Source organism: Rhinatrema bivittatum, chromosome 4 (genome assembly GCF_901001135.1).
Source record: "Rhinatrema bivittatum chromosome 4, aRhiBiv1.1, whole genome shotgun sequence".
Lineage (NCBI taxonomy): Eukaryota > Metazoa > Chordata > Amphibia > Gymnophiona > Rhinatrematidae > Rhinatrema > Rhinatrema bivittatum.
The window spans coordinates 483,312,200-483,334,000 of record NC_042618.1 but is presented as its reverse complement, the minus strand read 5'-3'; the positions used below and the strand labels follow the sequence as shown (position 1 = coordinate 483,334,000).

The following is a 21,801-nucleotide window of genomic DNA, read 5'->3' as shown; positions in this document are numbered from 1 at the left end:
GCGGAGAATACACAGGTTGAATTAGTGGTCAGGATTACTGGGTGGTTTGATGCCTGGGGCAGTGCTGGGTGGTGCTGCAGGGGGGCTACATTTTATTATGAGGCTAGTGAAGGTGGAAGGGTAAATGGATTAAACACAGGGAAGCCCAGGAGCTGAGCAGTCTGTGCATTTTCCTGCCCCCTCTCCCCGGCTCTCTGCAGTGCCCCAGCCCTCTCCTCTCGGATGTGAGCAGACACTGAAGCTCTTTAGTGCTTTTCCAACCTTTGCTCCATCCTCTCTTCCTTATTATTACGTCAGTAGCTATGGAAGCCATGTTCAGGGGTGGTAAAACCTCTCCTGCAGGGTAATGGTGGGCTCTGTGTGATAGGAGTAATAAATGTAAGGGCTGACTGCACTAAGCTGGGGAATCACCACTCATGCACTTCCGTCCTCAGGCCAAGTTAAGACGTCACATCCAGAACCCCAGTGCCACGGAGCTGGTCCACTTCCTGTTCACGCCCTTAAATATGGTAAGAGACTGCCCTAGCACGGCGCAGCATAAGAAAGCACGTGACACGCTAATGACAGCGAGCAGGAAAGCCTGCAGCCTGGGGAGACCTGTGCTGGAAGGAGGGCTCTGGGGCTTGTGCTGTGTTTATAGCAATGGGGCTATGTGAGATTCGGTAGGAGGGTGGGGTTGGATATTGTGTGTGTGTGTGTGTGTGTGTGTAAGGAGTGTGTGGCTCTTTGTGTACAGAAGTGCAAAAATATGTGATGTGTGAGTTGTGGGGTGCATGGGAGACTCTGACGTGAATTGGGGGGTAGGGATGTGGGATTGCTGGGAGTAAGGGGGGGGGGGTGATAAGAGGCAGGTGACTGGAGGTGGGCGTGTGAGGTTTGTGTGAGGTGCGGGAGAAGACATTGACTTTAAAACGTGGCCGGCGCTGCGACTGGGCGGCACAGCGCTGTGGCATCCATGCCTTCTCTGCAAGAGCAGGAATGGTCACCGCTTCTCTAATGTGCAGGAGCTGGAACACAACCCTACAGAAAACCTTCCCACCATGTTCCTGGGTCATTGCTAATCCGTTCCCCACCCCCAGCAGCAGGCACCACGTAAGGAAGCTGCTGGCCCTGAGCAGGGCGGTGACGTCCTTTCCTCCTGGGCCCTCTAAGTGTGATGCATTTCTTCAGTGCATTTCAGAAGATGACAGGACTGGTGGTTAGGATCAGCTTCGCTTAGTGTGCGCCTTTGGTGCTGTGGGAGCTGGGGGTCTCCTGTCTCGGTGACTTATTGAAGGGGGGGTACGTTTCTGTCTATCGTAGATGGTGCAAGCTACCGGGGGCCCAGAGCTGGCAAAGACGGTGCTGAGTCCCCTGCTGCTGAAGGACACGGTGGATTTCTTAATGTGTGCGGTGACGAGCGAGGAGCGGCAGCAGTGGCTGGCGCTGGGTGATACATGGACCAAGCCAAGGTAAGGATCCTTATGTGCGGTGAGCTCCTCCATTACCCCGTCCCCCCGCTGGTACTTTTCTACTAAAGAGCTTGCCCAGGGTCTGAACAAGACGGGCTATCAGATCAATCTTTATCATTCGCTTCTCATCACCCTTTTAAGGGAACGTATATTAGCCAAGGCAGCAGTTCTAGGCAGGTAAACTCTGACTCCTATCCCGGCTTTATAAAGGCAGTTTCCTAGCGTGTAGCCAGATGGACTCGGGGGGGGAGAGGGCTTAGGCCATCACGGTCGCGCTCGGCTTCTGCACCCGCTGCCTTTCAGCAGCAAAGTCCATGCCGGGAACCGGTTACTGGACAAAGGCAACCTCGGAGGGATCTCGAAATCTCAACTGGGGGAGGGTCCTTTAGGTATCACGCAGGAGAGTACAGAAATCCCGCTAAACACCAATGCTGGTGAGGGAAAGCATGTCCATATCTGCCAGGAGATGGAGAGATACTGAAGGGCTGAGGTGAATATCTAGGGTGACCTCAGCTTTGAAACCTGACTCTGTCTCCATCTGCTGGCAGGGGAGCACATAACCCATTGCTCATGAGTCCATCTGGCTACACTAAGGAAAACAAAATTATCAGGTAAGTAATTTCTCCGTGGACAGGCAAGATAATGTCAGATGACTTCAGGCTACGGCACCAGATGGAAAAGCTCTCTGGTTTTTTATTTTCTCTCTGTTATTCTCAGCAGTCGTCTGCTCTGCAAGCTCCTCAGCCTTTCCTTCTACTCTCACCAATGGATGAGATTTTGCTCTTTTCTTAGCTGTTCATCACATTTTTCCTTTGCTTTTTTTCCTCTGACTTTGTATTTTTCTTTTTCTTTTTAGTGACTGTCAAAAAATATATATATTTATTTTAAAATTCTTTTTACTTCAAAATTGAGTTTGACCTGGTACCAGTTCCCCTCACAGTGTCTGAGAAGAAACTGGGCTTTAAGAGATGTCCTTGGTGTCGTTAACAGATGTCTGGGCCCATCTCACGATCTGTCTGATTGCATTGCCTACGCCCACGTGATCCCCCTGGGCCAAAAGGTCAAGGAGCCATGCACTAGGGGATCAATATTACTCGAATATGGGATAACGTGGTGCAGGTTTCTCAGGGCGCCATGCTCGGGTCTAGAACAGCTGCTCATCAGTTTCCTATGGTTCAGGTTGCAAAGACTGCAATCTATGGGGAAGCACTTCAAATAGATAAAATTATCTACGTTATTCCAGTAATTCAAAAGGCTAAAAAATATGATAAATGCCTTTATGAGACCGATCTATGATATTTCTTCCAGAACTTTGGCAGGGGAGATATGATACAGACCTTCAGATACCTAAAAGGTACCATCTCACGCTGTCTTCTGTCCATCAACCAGTTTGCAATCCAGGTCACCACCTCGGCACTGACTCCCAAGCTTCTCATTTTATTCACCAGCCTCCTGTATCAAAAGCTTTGCTGAAATCCAAGTAAATCACATTGCACACTCTTCCCTGATCCAATTCCCTAGTCACCCAATCAAAGAAATCAATCAGATTTGTCTGACAGGACCTTCCCCTGGTGAATCCCTGCTGCCTCTGGTCCATCAATTCTCCCGACTGTAGATAGTTCTCTATCCTTTCCTTCTGTAGAGTCTCCATTACCTTTCCCACCACCGAGGTGAGGGTAACCGGTCTGTAGTTTCCAGCCTCCTCTCTCTCCCACTCTTGTGAAGCGAGACCACCACCGCTCTCCTCCAATCACTCGGCACCACACCCGTTTCTAGGGATCTAATGAACAGGTCACACAGCGGACCTGCCAGAACATCTCTGAGCTCCCTCAGTATCCTGGGATGAACCTCATCAGGCCCCAATGCTTTGTCCACTTTCCAGGGATCTATTGAACAGGTCACACAGCGGAGCCCCCAGCTCATCTCTGAGCTCCCTCAGTATCCTGGGATGAACCTCATCAGGCCCCAATGCTTTGTCCACTTTCCAGGGATCTATTGAACAGGCCACACAGCGGAGCCGCCAGCTCATCTCTGAGCTCCCTCAGTATCCTTGGATGAACCTCATCAGGCCCCATGGCTTTGTCCACTTTCCAGGGATCTATTGAACAGGTCACACAGCGGAGCCCCCAGCTCATCTCTGAGCTCCCTCAGTATCCTGGGATGAACCTCATCAGGCCCCATGGCTTTGTCCACTTTCCAGGGATCTATTGAACAGGTCACACAGCGGAGCCCCCAGCTCATCTCTGAGCTCCCTCAGTATCCTGGGATGAACCTCATCAGGCCCCATGGCTTTGTCCACTTTCTAGGGATCTATTGAACAGGTCACACAGCGGAGCCGCCAGCTCATCTCTGAGCTCCCTCAGTATCCTGGGATGAACCTCATCAGGTCCCATGGCTTTGTCCACTTTCCAGGGATCTATTGAACAGGTCACACAGCGGAGCCGTCAGCTCATCTCTGAGCTCCCTCAGTATCCTGGGATGAACCTCATCAGGCCCCATGGCTTTGTCCACTTTCCAGGGATCTATTGAACAGGTCACACAGCGGAGCCCCCAGCTCATCTCTGAGCTCCCTCAGTATCCTGGGATGAACCTCATCAGGCCCCATGGCTTTGTCCACTTTCCAGGGATCTATTGGACAGGTCTTTCAGTGGACCCGCCAGCACATTTCTGAACTCCCTCAGTATCCTAGGATGAACCTCATCAGGCCCCATGGCTTTGTCCACTTTCCAGGGATCTATTGAACAGGTCACACAGCGGAGCCCCCAGCTCATCTCTGAGCTCCCTCAGTATCCTGGGATGAACCTCATCAGGTCCCATGGCTTTGTCCACTTTCCAGGGATCTATTGAACAGGTCACACAGCGGAGCCCCCAGCACATCTCTGAGCTCCCTCAGTATCCTGGGATGAACCTCATCAGGCCCCATGGCTTTGTCCACTTTCCAGGGATCTATTGAACAGGTCACACAGCGGAGCTGCCAGAACATCTCTGAGCTCCCTCAGTATCCTGGGATGGACCTCATCAGGCCCCATGGCTTTGTCCACTTTCCAGGGATCTATTGAACAGGTCACACAGCGGAGCCCCCAGCGCATCTCTGAGCTCCCTCAGTATCCTGGGATGGACCTCATCAGGCCCCATGGCTTTGTCCACTTTCCAGGGATCTACTGAACAGGTCACACAGCGGAGCCCCCAGCTCATCTCTGAGCTCCCTCAGTATCCTGGGATGAACCTCATCAGGCCCCAATGCTTTGTCCACTTTCCAGGGATCTATTGAACAGGTCACACAGCGGAGCCGCCAGCTCATCTCTGAGCTCCCTCAGTATCCTTGGATGAACCTCATCAGGCCCCATGGCTTTGTCCACTTTCCAGGGATCTATTGAACAGGTCACGCAGCGGAGCCCCCAGCTCATCTCTGAGCTCCCTCAGTATCCTGGGATGAACCTCATCAGGCCCCATGGCTTTGTCCACTTTCCAGGGATCTATTGAACAGGTCACGCAGCGGAGCCCCCAGCTCATCTCTGAGCTCCCTCAGTATCCTGGGATGGACCTCATCAGGCCCCATGGCTTTGTCCACTTTCCAGGGATCTATTGAACAGGTCACACAGCGGAGCCCCCAGCAGATCTCTGAGCTCCCTCAGTATCCTGGGATGAACCTCATCAGGCCCCATGGCTTTGTCCACTTTCCAGGGATCTATTGAACAGGTCACACAGCGGAGCCACCAGCAGATCTCTGAGCTCCCTCAGTATCCTGGGATGAACCTCATCAGGTCCCATGGCTTTGTCCACTTTCAGTTTCCCCAGCTCTTCCCATACATTCTCCTCTGTAAATGGAGTCACATCTACTCCCCTCCCCTCCAGTTTCTTGTTAACTAGCGAGGGTCCTTCTCCAGGGTCCTCTTTAGTGAACACCGAACTGAAGTATTTGTTTAATATTTCTGCCATTTCTTCCTCTCTCTCCACACGTTGCTCATTGTCATCTTTCAGTCTCACTTCTGCCCTCCCTTCTTCCTCTGATATATTTGAAAACTGTTTTGCCGCCTCTCTTTACCTCGTTGGCAACCTTTCTTCCGCTTGACCTTTTGCTTTTCTGATTTCTTTCTTCCTCTCCCTCGTTTTCACCAGGCATTGATTCCTGTTTTCCTTTTTTTGGGATCCTTTACGCTGCTTCAACGCTGTTCTTTTTGCCTTTACTTTTCAGCCCCGTCCCTTCTGAAGCAGCTCGGTTTCTTTTTCCTCTTATTCTAACAGGTTTATTGCCTTTATGATTGCTCCTTTCAGCTTCTCCCACTCCTGATCCCACCTCTCCTTTTCCGCCGGTCTTAGCTCGCTATAAAGGCAGGAGAGATGCATGCGATGGCGGCCGTGCAGGAAGGCTGAGGAGAGCTTTTCTGTCTGTGCCCTCAGGATGATGTCCCCGTCTATGTGGCACCTCTTACAGCTCTGCAGCTCTGCTATTCCTCTGTCATTTTGTAGAGCAAAGAACATCCCTGGGGTGGCTGCTTCCTTCCTCCCTCCCTCTAATGCCCAGGACACAAACTCCCTCTGATTTAACCTCGCTGGGGTGAGACTGGCATATGTACAGCACAGAGAGCTGAAGGGAGAGTATTAAACATGGGTGTGGCCAGAGGAAAAGGTGAATCCTTTTATTGCATGAACGTGTGACCCTATAAACCAGAAAATGGGGGGAGCTAGAAGTGAGACTGGAGAGAGAGGCAAGTAATGTCCACGTGTCCGGAGTGCCTGTGCCTGAACCCTGTGCTTCCACAGGCGAGGAGCACGATACCAGTCAGGTACAGGGCTGTAAATGGGCGATTGCATAGACGTGTGCTGGCTTTCTGCCGTCCTTGCTTTACGTTCCTCCTTCTAACCTTGTCCGTGGATTGTGGTTGCAGAGCGCTGCGTGCTTACGGCTCCCCACTCCTCGTATGTGCAATTGGCTCCATCACAGCAGTTATGACAGAGCCCCAGTGTGACGTCTCTGCAGAGCCTGGCCATGTGTAAAGGAGGGGGCAGGATATGAAAAGTAGCTGGCGTGTCCAGCAGGGCAGTGCACCTGGGCATTTTGATAAGCATCAGGCATGGAGAGGCTGGGGCCAGAATAGCAGTGAAATGAAACACATCTAATACAGCATTTACCTGACAACTTGATTTCTGTCTGCAGAGCGGAGTGGCCGAAAGATCAGTTTATTCCACCTTACGTCCCACGCTTCAGGAATGGCTGGGAACCTCCTCTGCTGAGCTTTGTGGGGGCTCCAGTGGAGCAGGAGCTGACTCACTTAGCCGAGTCTGTAGCCAGTGCTGCGGAGCAGCAGCGTAAGCAGGAGCTGATGCAGCTGTCTGCCGAGGTAAGACCGGGGAAAGCTTTTACGCAGGCCTCATCTCACCTGCAGGGGAGGCTGAGCCCAGGGGTATACAAAGTCTACACCCCCTTCCGAAATGTTCGCCTGTTGCTGTCTCCTAGGCTGGAAGTAAAATGCATTAAAACAGGGTTTGCATGTACGCACACAACACCTTGTTTCTGTATTTATTTCTACCTCCTGCAGCTGCACGTGAGAAATATTCCAGAAATCCTTAGAAAATGGAGTAGAAAGGAAAACCTGGAATAGCTTGGTTGGATAAGTGTCCAGCTCCCATGTAATTCTGTAGCAATCCTAAATACTTCTAACCTGTTGCCTTCAAAGAATTCTCCAAGTGAATCTGCCCCTCCTGTGTTAAACCGCACTGATTCCCATGATGGCAGGATACATTCAGCACGTCCTATTGGCTCTTTCTGCTGGATAGTGCATTTCAAAGCAAAGGACCCGGCCACGAGCACCAAGGAGCTGCCAAACGAAATCCAGGACAAAGTTCTGGAAAGGGGCAGATCTGGGCATGAGTGTAAAAGAATCACAAAGTCATTGAATATCTCGTGCAGTGCAGGCAAGGCCTCTATCCTATCCAAGACATGCTGAGGGGGATATGACAGAAGTCTACAAAATCATGAAAGCACTTGAACAAGTTAATGTAAATTGGTTATTTACTGTCACAGATAATAGAAGGACCAGGGGGCACTCATGAAGTTAGCAAGTAGCTCATTTAAAACAAATCGAAAAACATTTTTTCACTCAGCGCATAGTTAAGCTCTGGAATTCATTGCCAGAGGATGTGGTTACAGCAGTTAGTGTAACTGGGTATAAAAAAGGTTTGGTTACGTTCCTAGAGGATAAATCCAGAAACTATTACTGTAATTAATAAGCAATAGTAGCTTGTGATCTATCTAATGTTTGGGTACTTGCCGGGTACTTGTGACTTGGCTTGGTGACGGTTGATGGATCCCTGGTCTGACCCAGTATGGCGGTTCTTATGTTCTAACGTAGTTATTAAGAAGTGCAAGGTGTATGGTGCCACCAAGATCCAAACTGGATGACTGAGTAAGGAGGAGACTGATCAGAGACTCAGCCACGAGGCCAAGAGCAACTTTGAAAGAGCCAAACAAAGTGGACAGTCAAGTCTTAAAAAAACAAATGTCATGGAGCTGTGCTAACCCTGTACTGTGTCGATGATGACAGCACTTCTGCACTTAATTTATAATCATTTAAAATTAGGCCAAAATGTTGTATTCAATATTGCAGATAATGTCCACAAACTAAAAAACTATCAAGTCAATACTTCAAAAAATCAAAAATACTTCAAAACAAATACCCTGACCCAATGTCCGACATCAGCAGATGCAGGCAGCTGTGCAGTAAACAGCAGTGCAGTGAGTCCAGCTCTGTAAGACGTAGAACTGCTGCTGACATCTGCGCAGCATGCACTGCTGTTGCCTGCTTCAGGGGGAGTATTCTCAAATGAATCCGCAAAAGCAATGTTGCAGTACTTCGCCGGGAGGTACTGCCTCGTGCGGCAGTCCCTGAAACCACGGAACACAAAACAACTGAAGGAGGCAGGGGAGCCCACTCCAGTCCCTGAGAGCCACAATGACCATGCATGAGAGAGATCTGCTTGCCCTCCCTCCATTCTGTGCAAATCTATCTCTGGCATATTCATTGCGGATATCTTCAAAACCTGGCCTCTTTGTGACTCTCAAGGAGCAGAGTTGGCTACCCCTGGGATAGCCAATAAGAGTGTTCAGAAAAAATGACTGCCCAGTCCTCAAAGTCTCTAAGAAAAAGTGCCAAAACGAAAAAAAAATGCTGAAAGAAAAACAGACCAATGAAGATCATTAAGTGCAAAAGGAGCAGTAGAGGGTAAAAGGTAAATCCAACGCCGGTCCCATCGTAAGAGCCGGTTATTGATCACCACCACCACTAGAGGGAGCTGGGGCCCTCTCGATCGTGGGAGAGATGAAATCTGCTTAGATACAGTGTACAAGGTAAATCCAACACTGGTCCCGTCGTAAGAGCCGGTTATTGATCACCACCACCACCACTAGAGGGGAGCTGGGGCCCTCTCGATCACGGGAGAGATGAAATCTGCTTAGATACACAGTGTAAAAGGTAAATCCAACGCAGTCCCATCGTAAGAGCCGGTTATTGATCACCACCACCACTAGAGGGAGCTGAGGCCCTCTCGATCACGGGAGAGATGAAATCTGCTTAGATACAGTGTACAAGGTAAATCCAACACTGGTCCCGTCGTAAGAGCCGGTTATTGATCACCACCACCACTAGAGGGAGCTGGGGCCCTCTCGATCACGGGAGAGATGAAATCTGCTTAGATACAGTGTAAAAGGTAAATCCAACACTGGTCCCGTCGTAAGAGCCGGTTATTGATCACCACCACCACTAGAGGGAGCTGGGGCCCTCTCGATCGTGGGAGAGATGAAATCTGCTTAGATACAGTGTAAAAGGTAAATCCAACGCAGTCCCATCGTAAGAGCCGGTTATTGATCACCACCACCACTAGAGGGAGCTGGGGCCCTCTCGATCACGGGAGAGATGAAATCTGCTTAGATACAGTGTACAAGGTAAATCCAACACGGGTCCCATCGTAAGAGCCGGTTATTTGTCACCACCACCACTAGAGGGAGCTGGGGCCCTCTCGATCACGGGAGAGATGAAATCTGCTTAGATACAGTATAAAAGGTAAATCCAACGCAGTCCCATCGTAAGAGCCGGTTATTGATCACCACCACCACCACTAGAGGGGAGCTGGGGCCCTCTCGATCACGGGAGAGATGAAATCTGCTTAGATACACAGTGTAAAAGGTAAATCCAACGCAGTCCCATCGTAAGAGCCGGTTATTGATCACCACCACCACTAGAGGGAGCTGGGGCCCTCTCGATCACGGGAGAGATGAAATCTGCTTAGATACAGTGTACAAGGTAAATCCAACACGGGTCCTATCGTAAGAGCCGGTTATTTGTCACCACCACCACTAGAGGGAGCTGGGGCCCTCTCGATCACGGGAGAGATGAAATCTGCTTAGATACAGTATAAAAGGTAAATCCAACGCAGTCCCATCGTAAGAGCCGGTTATTGATCACCACCACCACCACTAGAGGGGAGCTGGGGCCCTCTCGATCACGGGAGAGATGAAATCTGCTTAGATACACAGTGTAAAAGGTAAATCCAACGCAGTCCCATCGTAAGAGCCGGTTATTGATCACCACCACCACTAGAGGGAGCTGGGGCCCTCTCGATCACGGGAGAGATGAAATCTGCTTAGATACAGTGTACAAGGTAAATCCAACACAGGTCCCATCGTAAGAGCCGGTTATTGATCACCACCACCACTAGAGGGAGCTGGGGCCCTCTCGATCACGGGAGAGATGAAATCTGCTTAGATACAGTGTACAAGGTAAATCCAACACGGGTCCCATCGTAAGAGCCGGTTATTTGTCACCCACCACCACTAGAGGGAGCTGGGGCCCTCTCGATCACGGGAGAGATGAAATCTGCTTAGATACAGTATAAAAGGTAAATCCAACGCAGTCCCATCGTAAGAGCCGGTTATTGATCACCACCACCACTAGAGGGAGCTGGGGCCCTCTCAATCACGGGAGAGATGAAATCTGCTTAGATACAGTGTACAAGGTAAATCCAACACAGGTCCCATCGTAAGAGCCGGTTATTGATCACCACCACCACTAGAGGGAGCTGGGGCCCTCTCGATCACGGGAGAGATGAAATCTGCTTAGATACAGTGTACAAGGTAAATCCAACACAGGTCCCATCGTAAGAGCCGGCTATTGATCACCACCACTAGAGGGAGCTGGGGCCCTCTCGATCACGGGAGAGATGAAATCTGCTTAGATACAGTGTACAAGGTAAATCCAACACAGGTCCCATCGTAAGAGCCGGTTATTGATCACCACCACCACTAGAGGGAGCTGGGGCCCTCTCGATCACGGGAGAGATGAAATCTGCTTAGATACAGTGTACAAGGTAAATCCAACGTGGCCAACAGAACCGATTCTGTTCCTTGACCTTTCCTGAACCCAGATTGATACTGATGTAGGATATTGTACTTCTCTAGGATATCTAACATTGGAGGTAATCTACTTTTTCCACCACCTTGGATAAGAAGAGACTGCTAGAGATTGGGCAATAGTTGTCAATTATTTTAGGATCAGCACCAAGTTTGTTGTTGGTTTGTTTTTTGTTTTTTTGTTTAGGATGGGTTTGATAACAGCTTTTTTGAGCAAGCTGGTAAGTGAGCTTGGGAGGAGAGTAGCAAGCTGAGGTGGCTCCTTCCTCTGAGGCACTGGGGTGGCAAGTCCCTGTCATTCCGGACTGTAACAGAAGAGAAATTGTGGTCCTACTGAGCAATCTCCTTTCCTGTTAACGCTACACTAGTCCAGACTGAAATCACCTAATTTAAGCTTATCACTTTCAGATGATGATATAATAAACTAACTAAGGATATTAAGTAATTTGAATGCGTGCGAGTGGTGCCAACAGTTGTTTTTGAAGTAGAGAGAGTGTATTGCAATTCCCCCTTTCCTGAACTTTCTAGGATGGTGTATTCTGCTGTGGAATTAGGGAAGTCCTGTGGGGAGATTGGAGAAGAGGAGGGGGAAACAGAGCTCAGAGTATGACCTTACTGGGAGGATAGTCCTGGGTTAATGGGACTTCTCTATTGGCTCAGAATTGCTGTAGACTTAAGAACATAAGAAATTGCCATGCTGGGTCAGACCAAGGGTCCATCAAGCCCAGCATCCTGTTTCCAACAGAGGCCAAACCAGGCCACAAGAACCTGGCAATTACCCAAACACTAAGTCCATTCCTTGATGCAATTAATAGGCAGTGGCTATTTCCTAAGTGAAACTTGATTAATAGTCAGTTAATGGACTTCTCCTCCAAGAACTTATCCAACCTTTTTTAAACCCAGCTACTACTAACTGCACTAACCACATCCTCTGGTCAACAAATTCCAGAGCTTTATTGTGCGTTGAGTGAAAAAGAACTTTCTCCGATTAGTCTTAAATGTGCTACTTGCTAACTTCATGGAATGCCCCCTAGTCCTTCTATTATTCGAAAGAGTGAAAATAACCGAGTCACATCTACTCGTTCTAGACCTCTCATGATCTTAAACACCTCTATCATATCCCCCCTCAGTCCGTCTCTTCTCCAAGCTGAAAAGCCCTAACCTCTTTAGTCCTTTCCTCATAGGGGAGCTGTTCCATTCCCCTTATCATTTTGGTCGCCCTTCTCTGTACCTTCTCCATCACAATTAATATCTTTTTTGAGATGCGGCGACCAGAAAGGAGATCAGCCGGTAAGAGCAGAATCTTTTTACTGCCACTTATGATTTTCAAACCTGGCGTCTGCCCCCTCAGCTTCAGGTCATGGACAGGCATTCTGCAAGTTATCTTCTTCGGTGCTTTTCCAAGCAGGTCGCTGCTTTCAGAGTCTTGCACTACACAACATTTAGCTGTCACTTTGTGGGAAAGGTGTTGCAGTGACTCTGCTGCTTCTCCCTGGAGTTTAATGAGGAAGGTGACTCGTTCCCTTCCACGTGCACCCCATGTTCATCCTGCCACTGAACTGTAACCCCTGCTTCTCCTTGTGTTTTTCAGCTGCCCAGCGTGCCAGACTATGCTCCAGCCGACGGGTGCGTATTTAGTAACACGCTCAGCAGTGGTCAGAGCTATGGGGACCGGGCCCAGCTTTAACACTACTGTCACATGCTTTCTGCAGGAGTCAATTGTGAGGTTTTCTTTCTCTACACAAATGTTTGCCCCCTTCCTGCGTTCACTTTCCATTTTTGAATCCTTCCCTCAGTTAAACTACAGCTGCATGGCTTGTGCTGAAACAGTGAGAGACTGACTCTCAGCAGCACGCAGTAGCCACGGGGACTCGTTTCATTGCTCTGAGCAAGCCAATCTCTCAGTGCAGCACATATGGGCTGTAATCAGACTCAGACCTCTCTCTCTCTCTCTCCTTTGTCCTCTGTCCTCTCTCTCCTCTGTCCTCTCTCTCCTCTCTCCTCTCTCTCCTCGCTCTCTCTCTCCTTTCTCTCCTCTCTCTCTCTGCTCTCTCTCCCTCTCCTCTCCTCCCTCTCCTCTCTCTCCTCGCTCTCTCTCTCCCCTCTCCCTCTCTCTCCCCCTCTCCCTCTCTCTCCCCCTCTCCCTCTCTTCTCTCTCTCCCTCTCCTTGCTCTCTCTCCCTCTCCTTGCTCTCTCTCTCCTTTCTCTCCTCTCTCTCTCTGCTCTCTCTCTCTCTCTCCTCTCCTCCCTCTCCTCTCTCTCCTCGCTCTCTCTCTCCCCCTCTCCCTCTCCTCTCTCTCCCCCCTCTCCCTCTCTTCTCTCTCTCTCCCTCTCTTCTCTCTCTCTCCCTCTCTTCTCTCTCTCCCTCTCCTTGCTCTCTCTCCCTCTCCTTGCTCTCTCTCTCCTCTCCTCTCTCTCTCTCTCTCTCTCTTTTGCATGATTTCCAAGCTGCTCTGGTCAGAATAGTACAACTCTGCCCACTGTAACCAAACCAGTAAACCTGCACGGCAGGACCTGCTAGAATCACTTGGGGCAGGTTATTTTTTTACTTCAATTTGATTTAATTTTGGAAAAGCACAAATATTACTGCATTGCCTGGGATCACATCCATAGCTGCTGCTTTGGTCTGAGGTCTCTCTGAGTATTTTGGGAAGGGCGTGATTAACTGTTCACTCTCTCTGTATTGCAGAAAGTATGATGCTCACAACAAAGCACAGCCCAAGAAATTTGCCAAATCCAAGTATGACTTTGTGGCGAGGAACAGCAGTGAGCTTTCAGTCCTGAAAGATGACATCTTTGAGGTAATTGGCTGTGCAATCCTGACATCACTTCTCAATGGGCATTTTTTCCTTCCTCTGCGTGGCGTGGATCTGATGCCAGTTCATTCATTCCAGTTTGCTGTGCAGGGTCTCTAACCCCAAGAGTTTGCAGTGCACGTGCAGGGGGAATTAGTGATTGCCAGAGGTTTGCGCACAGGCAGATTTTGGGGTTTCCTCCATTAGGTGGATAAAGTAGACTGAGCTGCAGATTTTGGGGTCTCCTCCATTAGGTGGATAAAGCAGACTGAGCTGCAGATTTTGGGGTCTCCTCCATTAGGTGGATAAAGCAGACTGAGCTGCAGATTTTGGGGTCTCCTCCATTAGGTGGATAAAGCAGACTGAGCTGCAGATTTTGGGGTCTCCTCCATTAGGTGGATAAAGCAGACTGAGCTGCAGATTTTGGGGTCTCCTCCATTAGGTGGATAAAGCAGACTGAGCTGCAGATTTTGGGGTCTCCTCCATTAGGTGGATAAAGCAGACTGAGCTGCAGATTTTGGGGTCTCCTCCATTAGGTGGATAAAGCAGACTGAGCTGCAGATTTTGGGGTCTCCTCCATTAGATGGATAAAGCAGACTGAGCTGGATTCTGCTTCCAGCTCCTGTTTCTCTCTAATGCTCAGTAAACTCCCAGAGAGGCAGGCAGGCGCACCAAACCCCCTTACTCGGCAGACGTAGGTGGTTGTTTATTCTACCCCCAGTGGGGGCTTCCTGGTGATGCGTCAGTCACTGCGGGATGGGAGCAGTGCCTGTCCTGCCTGTGCTCTGAATGCTCCTGTGCTCTCACAGCCTCTTCAGTAAGGAAGAGAGACTTTCTGGTAGTGGACATGGTGAGTTTTCTTCTTGCTTTCACCCCTCCCTCACTCCCCTGCTCTCACGAGTGGTCCAGGCACTAAGTCTGAGCTGCAGGCCCCTCTCAGCAGTGGATATATATTGTTCCAGCACAGATAATCTTGTATTTATTATATTGCTCTGTACATACGGTGCTGCACTATATTCCTTGTAATCATCGTATTACATATAGCTGTTCTCTATTTTTAATCACATACATTTCCAATACGTTTATTGTCAAACGCCCCTGGCGAAATGTTTTTTGTTCTATGAACACCGAAGTGATATCTTTGATGAACATCGGAATATAAAAGCCGTTAAATAAATAATATAATAAATATATTAAGTGAAGGTCTGGGTCAGCAGACGTTTCTCAGAATAGTCAGTGAGTCGTCGTAAGATACGCAAAATCTCTCGCTATTACTCTTTCTTCAGTAACTGAGCAGCTAGGCCACTATACTTACAGTCAAACACCACTAATTTATAAAATTCAAGAAGTTAAAGAAGCAAAAGCAGGGCTCAGCCTGGCAGATGTACCCTGCGCCCCAACACAGCCGTGAGGAGAGCGAGCAAGCAGAAAGTCACAGGAGGGAGCAGAGGGACTTCCTGGGCTGCAGCATTGGAAAGGAAATGAATTACACTGCTAATATATGGAAAGAGTATTTATTGTATTTATTTGTTCCACCTTTGCAGTCACTTGAAAACAGATCAGTATTTCCCTGTCCTGAGAGTCTCACAGTCTTCAGCAATCTTTTAACCAAAGCAGTTACAAGTAAAAGCAGGAGATGTCCTCAGAGATTAAGGAGAACTGATTTCACCACCTTGTACAAAGGGTGCTGAAATTTTGAAATACTTTGCCAGTCGCAGTAGTTATGACTAAAGCACTAAATCGGATCAATAGCTGGTTGGCGGGGCTTGCAGAAGCAGAAGGTAATGGGTGGGGCTTGCAGAAGGTAATGGGCGGGGCTTTCAGAAGCAGAAGTTAATGGGCGGGGCTTTCAGAAGCAGACGGTAATGGGCGGGGCTTTCAGAAGCAGAAGGTAATGGGTGGGGCTTGCAGAAGGTAATGGCGGGCGGGGCTTTCAGAAGCAGAAGGTAATGGGCGGGGCTTTCAGAAGCAGAAGGTAATGGGCGGGGCTTGCAGAAGGTAATGGTGGGCGGGGCTTTCAGAAGCAGAAGAAGGTAATGGGTGGGGCTTGCAGAAGGTAATGGTGGGCGGGGCTTTCAGAAGCAGAAGGTAATGGGTGGGGCTTGCAGAAGGTAATGGCGGGCGGGGGCTTTCAGAAGCAGAAGGTAAAGGTGGGCGGGGCTTGCAGAAGGTAATGGGTGGGGCTTGCAGAAGGTAATGGCGGGCGGGGCTTTCAGAAGCAGAAGGTAATGGGTGGGGCTTGCAGAATGTAATGGCGGGCGGGGGCTTTCAGAAGCAGAATGTAATGGCGGGCGGGGGATTTCAGAAGCAGAGGGTAATGGGTGGGGCTTGCAGAGGGTAATGGGTGGGGCTTGCAGAGGGTAATGGGTGGGGCTTGCAGAAGGTAATGGCGGTCGGGGGCTTTCAGAAGCAGAAGGTAATGGGTGGGGCTTGCAGAAGGTAATGGTGGGCGGGGCTTTCAGAAGCAGAAGGTAATGGGTGGGGCTTGCAGAAGGTAATGGCGGGCGGGGCTTTCAGAAGCAGAAGGTAATGGGTGGGGCTTGCAGAATGTAATGGCGGGCGGGGGCTTTCAGAAGCAGAATGTAATGGCGGGCGGGGGATTTCAGAAGCAGAGGGTAATGGCGGGCGGGGGCTTTCAGAAGGTGATGGCGGGCGGGGGATTTCAGAAGCAGAAGGCAATGGTGGGTGGGGGCTTTCAGAAGGTGATGGCGGGCGTGGCTTGCAGAAGGTAATAGCGGGCGGGGGATTTCAGAAGCAGAGGGCAATGGCGGGTGGGGGCTTTCAGAAGCAGAAGGTGATGGCGGGCGGGGGCTTTCAGAAGGTGATGGCGGGCGGGGGCTTTCAGAAGGTGATGGCGGGCGGGGGCTTTCAGAAGGTGATGGAGGGCGGGGGCTTTCAGAAGGTAATGGGCAGTGGGCGGGGGCTTTCAGAATGTAATGGCAGGCGGGGCTTTCAGAAGCAGAAGGTAATGGCGTGTGGGGCTTGCAGAAGGTATTGGTGGGCGGGTGATAGGGCAAGTATTTAGCAATTCTGATCCCATCACCATATTTGGGATTGGGAAGGAATTTAGGCCTCCCTTGAGGTTACCACTGTGGAATCTTAATTTGGTGCTGGACTTTTTGGCGGGCTCTGCGTTCTGACCACTACGTAGTCTTTCCTTACAGTTGTTACTTTGAAGACGTTGTTCCTGGTGGCTATATGTTCTGCGCATCAGAAATCTGAGCTGCAGGCCTTCCCTCTGAACCTAGCAACCATGCCCCCTCCTCCTACTCCCACCTCATCAGCCCCCCCCTCCTCCTACCCCTCCATATCCGCCCTCTTACCCATCACCTTGTGAATAGTTAAAGAACATATTGTGAATAGTTAAAGAACCTACTTTCCTTCTACCCGCACAAGAATTACCTCCTCTTACCCCCCCTTTCCCCTTTCACCTTTTCCCTTTTCCCTTCTACTCTCCTTAAGAGTTTATCAAGTAATCACCTGATAAACCACCTATCCCAAGTTGAACAGCTGTCATATTGTTTATCTATTCTAATTTATAGTAAAGCTAAATATTGTTTATCTATGCTTATCTACTCTAAATTATTGTAAAGCCTGTTGCTACGTTACGTTACATTGTGAACCGGGGTGATGTTTTTAACGTGCCCCGGTATATAAAAAACTCCTAAATAAATAAATAAATAAATTGTCTTGCCCGGAGCCGTTCCTTCGGGTGACTCCAGGGGTGTTACAGTTGCGTATTGTTCCATCCTTCTCAGACTTTTATTTGAATTAGTCCATCTCCTTGCCATCCTTGGATAAGGTCAGAGATGCGGAGGAGTTTCACCTTTTGCGCTCCTTGGATGTTATCGTACGACAAGGCTCTTATCTGGAGGTCTCTGAGTCTTTTCAAGAGACGGATCGCCTGTTTGTTCTCAATGCAGGGAGTAAGTAGGGCGCTCCGGCTTTGCGGGCTACCATAGCTCATTGGATTAAGTTGGTGGTCACGGCCATATATGTGGATGCTGGAAAGCTGTTGCCTACTCAGGTTAGGGCCTATTCCACTAAGGCTCAGGCAGTGTCATGGGCAGAAGTTAGTCTGTCATCTCCCATCAATATCTGGCGACCTGCGACATGGTCCTCCTTACACACTTTTATTCCAGATTTTAACATCTGGATGTGCAGGCCCGGGAGGATGCAGCCTTTGTATGTGCGGTGTTGACTGGACTGCGGACAGTCTCCCATCATGTTTGGGAATAGCTTTGGTACATCCCACTGGTCCTGAGTCCATTTGTCTACACGCTAGGAAATGGAGAAATTACTTGCCTGATAACTTCATTTTCCTTAGTGTAGACAGATGGTCTCAGCTTCCTGCCCTCGGCTGCCACATGAGTGTGTCAATAGTCCTCATGTGGGGCTGTGAGTCCCAAGGGATTACTGGTAAGGGTTCATCCAGTCCCTAACTTGGGGTACCTAGAATCTTATGTGAGTTCAGTGTTTATGGTTGGTTGGGTACAGTACTGGTTACCTGTTTTTAATCAAGTTTTTTGCTAGTCTGTCCACAGTTGCTTTTGAAGAGAATACTGGCAGGCTGGGGTCACTGCAGGGCTTTAAATACTGTGACGTCAGCTTGCTCCGTCTCCATCTGCTGGCAGGGGAGCATAACCCACTGGTCCTGAGTCCATCCATCTACACTAAGGAAAACTAAATTATCAGGTAAGTAATTTCTCCAGTACTTTGCAATGTTTGTGCCAAATTATTTTATCCCAGGACAGCAGGATGTAGTCCTCACATATGGGTGACGTCACTGACGGAGCCCTATTGCGGGAAAACTTCTGTCAAAGTTTCTAGAAACTTTTGACTGGCCCTGTGAGGCCACTGAGCATGCCCAGCATGCCATGATATTCTCTGCCACAGGGGTCTCACTCTAGTCTTCGTTTTTCCGCGCTGCTGTAAGCATCACGGAGATAGGAGCCCTGTGAGTTTCATTACTCACTTCTGACTGAAAAAGTCATTTTTTTCCAAAGTTTTTTCCCCACAGGGATCTCTCTCTCCTTTTCTCACCGGACGGTGAGAAATTGATAGCTTTTTTACGTGAGAAAAAATAATAGATTTTCTCACAAAACTTTTCATCAACGGCCGTCGATACAGACATGGCTTCGGGTTTTAAAAAATGCCCGATTTGTAATCGGACCATGTCAGTCACAGACCAACACCTAGAGTGTGTCGTCTGTTTAGGTGACAAACATGACATCTCGTCCTGCCAACAATGCCAGGAAATGACTCCGAAGGGAAGGAAGCTAAGGAGAGAAAAAATGGAACATCTTTTCCACCTGCAACTCCTTCCTTCACCTTCGACGTCCACAAAATCATCACCAGCAGGAGTTACAAAAAAAGTCCTCCTGAAAAAACGTCGACTGGAAGGATCCTGAGATATAAAGCATTGCCAACACCGTCGACGATATCCATCAGGTCAGTAACCGACATAAGGCCTAAACATAAACATCGGCATGCCTCGGCATCACAGTTACCCCCTCCCAGGGGGAACCAAGCACAAAGCGGCAAAAACATACCGACACACCGGTACCGTCCGAGCTTACTCCGGTACAACCGGTTCAGCCATCGCAGGAGATATTGTCTCCTCCTCCATCGACGCCAGCCGTACCAACAATCTCACAGGACTTGTCGATACTAATCAAAGAAGCAGTAATGCAAGCCCTAAAAGACCAGCTTCCGGCGACCATGCTGATGCCGGCGATATCGCCAATGCTGGTGATGTCTCCGATACCGGTGACATCACCGATGCTGGTTACCTTGCTGAAGACGATGGCACTCTCGATACCGGTGACATCACCGATGCTGGGATCACTCCCAATGCCGGGGAAAACCCCGATGCCAGTGATGTCGATTCCACTAATGCCCTCGACATCTCTTCCAACGTCGATACCTTTTATCTTGCCGATATTGATGACCTCATCTGTTCCGGCACCGATGCCCATCTTTACCCTAGCGCCAACACAAGGGAAAAGGGATAAAACACAGATGATTGAAAAACATCCATCGAAGACACCAATTCCTTCGATGCCAAAACCTTCACCAATGGTACCACTCATTCCTGGGGCTCCAGGATCTTCAGAGTCAGCACTGCACAGCATCATTATGAAAAGATATCAGGATTTATTGGATTCCTTACCATCTAATCCAAGAGAGGATAATCCAGAAGACTCTTCTCCTGATGATCCTTTACCAGGACCTTCTGGCCTTCCTCCACCACCTAGGACTTCAGTACCACCACAGCAAACTCCAGAATATGATACTTGGAGTGATACTGCCTCAGAGACATCATCAGAAGATTTTATGTCTGACCCATCACCACCACATCCCAGGAAACAATCTCCTCCAGAGGATTTCACTTTTACTAGTTTTGTGCAGGAAATGGCGGATTCCATTCCCTTTAAATTAGAAACAGAGCAGGACACCAGGCAACAAACCTTGGAGGTACTCCAATTTGTTGACCCTCCGAAACAGGTGGTGGCCATTCCAATACATGATCTTACAATTGCAACATCGTCTATGGGAACATCCCTGCTCTGTTCCAGTAGTGAACAAGAAGATGGACAGTACCTACTTAGTCCAATCCACTCCAGGATAACAGAAGTCACAACTTCCTCACCACTCAGTGGTTGTGGAATCAGCACAGAAAAGATCAAAAAGAACAAGAGTGCATTCATCAAACCCCCCCAGGAAAAGACCATAGATTTCTGGATTCCCTGGGTCGTAAAGTGTTTCAAGGGGCCATGCTAAACTCTTGGATTTCTTCCTATTACCTTTACATGACCCAGTATCAAAGAAACTTATGGAAACAAATTCAAGAATTTGTCCCATCTCTTCCTACTCAATATCAGGAGGCTGCCCAGGCCATCATCCACAAGGGTCTGGAAGCTGGGAAACATGAATTCAGGGTGGCCTATGACTGCTTCGAAACTGCTTCAAGAGTGGCTGCATCAGGCATCCGTGCCAGAAGATGGGCATGGCTCAAGGCCTCAGACCTTAGGCCGGAGGTGCAGGATAAGTTAGTGGATCTCCCCTGTATGGGAGACAACCTTTTCGGATCAAAGGTCCAGGATGCCGTCTCTCAATTAAAAGAACATAAGGAGACACTAAGACAGCTATCCTCCCTCCCACAGGATACCCCTATGCACACTGGGTGTAGGCCTCAATGAAAGGACACCAGAAGACCTTTCTACCGGCAGCGGAGATACAATCCTCCAGCATCTCGACCCAGGCCTTCTAGAACTCAACAAAGGCCGCAACCACAGCAGCAGAGAGCAACTAGGCCTCAACCTGCCCCACAGGCAGGACTTGCTACTGGTTTTTGAAATTTCATCCAGAGAACTCAGCCTTTCCTCAAATCCTCAACCAGGACTACCAGTGAAAGGCCGGATATCCAAATTTACAACAATTGGATATCAATAACATCATACCAATGGGTCCTATCAATAATATGTCGAGGATATGAACTCAATTTCCTCTCAATTCCCAAAGATTTTCCACCAAGTCAATCTTATCTCAGCGAAATCATATGCTTCAATTACAAATAGAATTATCCACCCTTCTGAAAGCCAGGGCAGTAGAGCCAGTGCCCCAGTCTCAGAAGGGAAGAGGATTCTATTCCCATTATTTCCTCATTCCAAAGAAAACCGGAAGCCTGCGTCCCATCCTAGACCTCAGAAATCTCAACAAATTTCTAAACTCAGGAAAAATTCAGGATTGTTTCGCTAGGCACCATGCTTCCTCTTCTTCAAACAGGAGATTGGCTTTGTTCTCTGGATCTTCAAGATGCTTACGCTCACATTCCAATATTCCCTTCTCATCGCAAGTATCTGCGCTTCATGGTGGGTCAACAGCATTTCCAATACAGAGTTCTGCCATTCGGACTTGCCTCTGCTCCCAGAGTGTTCACCAAATGTCTAGCAGTAATAGCAGCACACTTGCACAAGCAAAGTGTCCATGTTACAATGTAAAAATGTAAAAGTGTCCATGTTACAATGTAAAATAGGGCAGTTCCGACTCTATTCAACCTGTTTTCTGGAAACCGATGTGATATCTCGATCGAATGTCGGTATACAAAATAAATAAATAAATAAATAAATAAATGTTTTTCCATATC

At 48.9% G+C, this 21,801-nt stretch overlaps 1 protein-coding gene across 5 annotated transcripts in view; it reads left to right on the top strand.

Annotated features, from left to right (window-relative positions):
• EPS8 (epidermal growth factor receptor pathway substrate 8) overlaps positions 1-21,801 on the top strand; it is a 226,652-nt gene that overhangs the window by 156,360 nt on the left and 48,491 nt on the right. For all 5 annotated transcript variants that reach the window (XM_029597370.1, XM_029597372.1, XM_029597369.1 and 2 more), the window contains 5 exons: positions 435-509; positions 1,303-1,451; positions 6,610-6,793; positions 12,449-12,483; positions 13,547-13,658. In XM_029597370.1, coding sequence (XP_029453230.1) covers positions 435-509; positions 1,303-1,451; positions 6,610-6,793; positions 12,449-12,483; positions 13,547-13,658 — 555 coding nt within the window. The remainder of the gene's footprint in view (positions 1-434; positions 510-1,302; positions 1,452-6,609; positions 6,794-12,448; positions 12,484-13,546; positions 13,659-21,801) is intronic.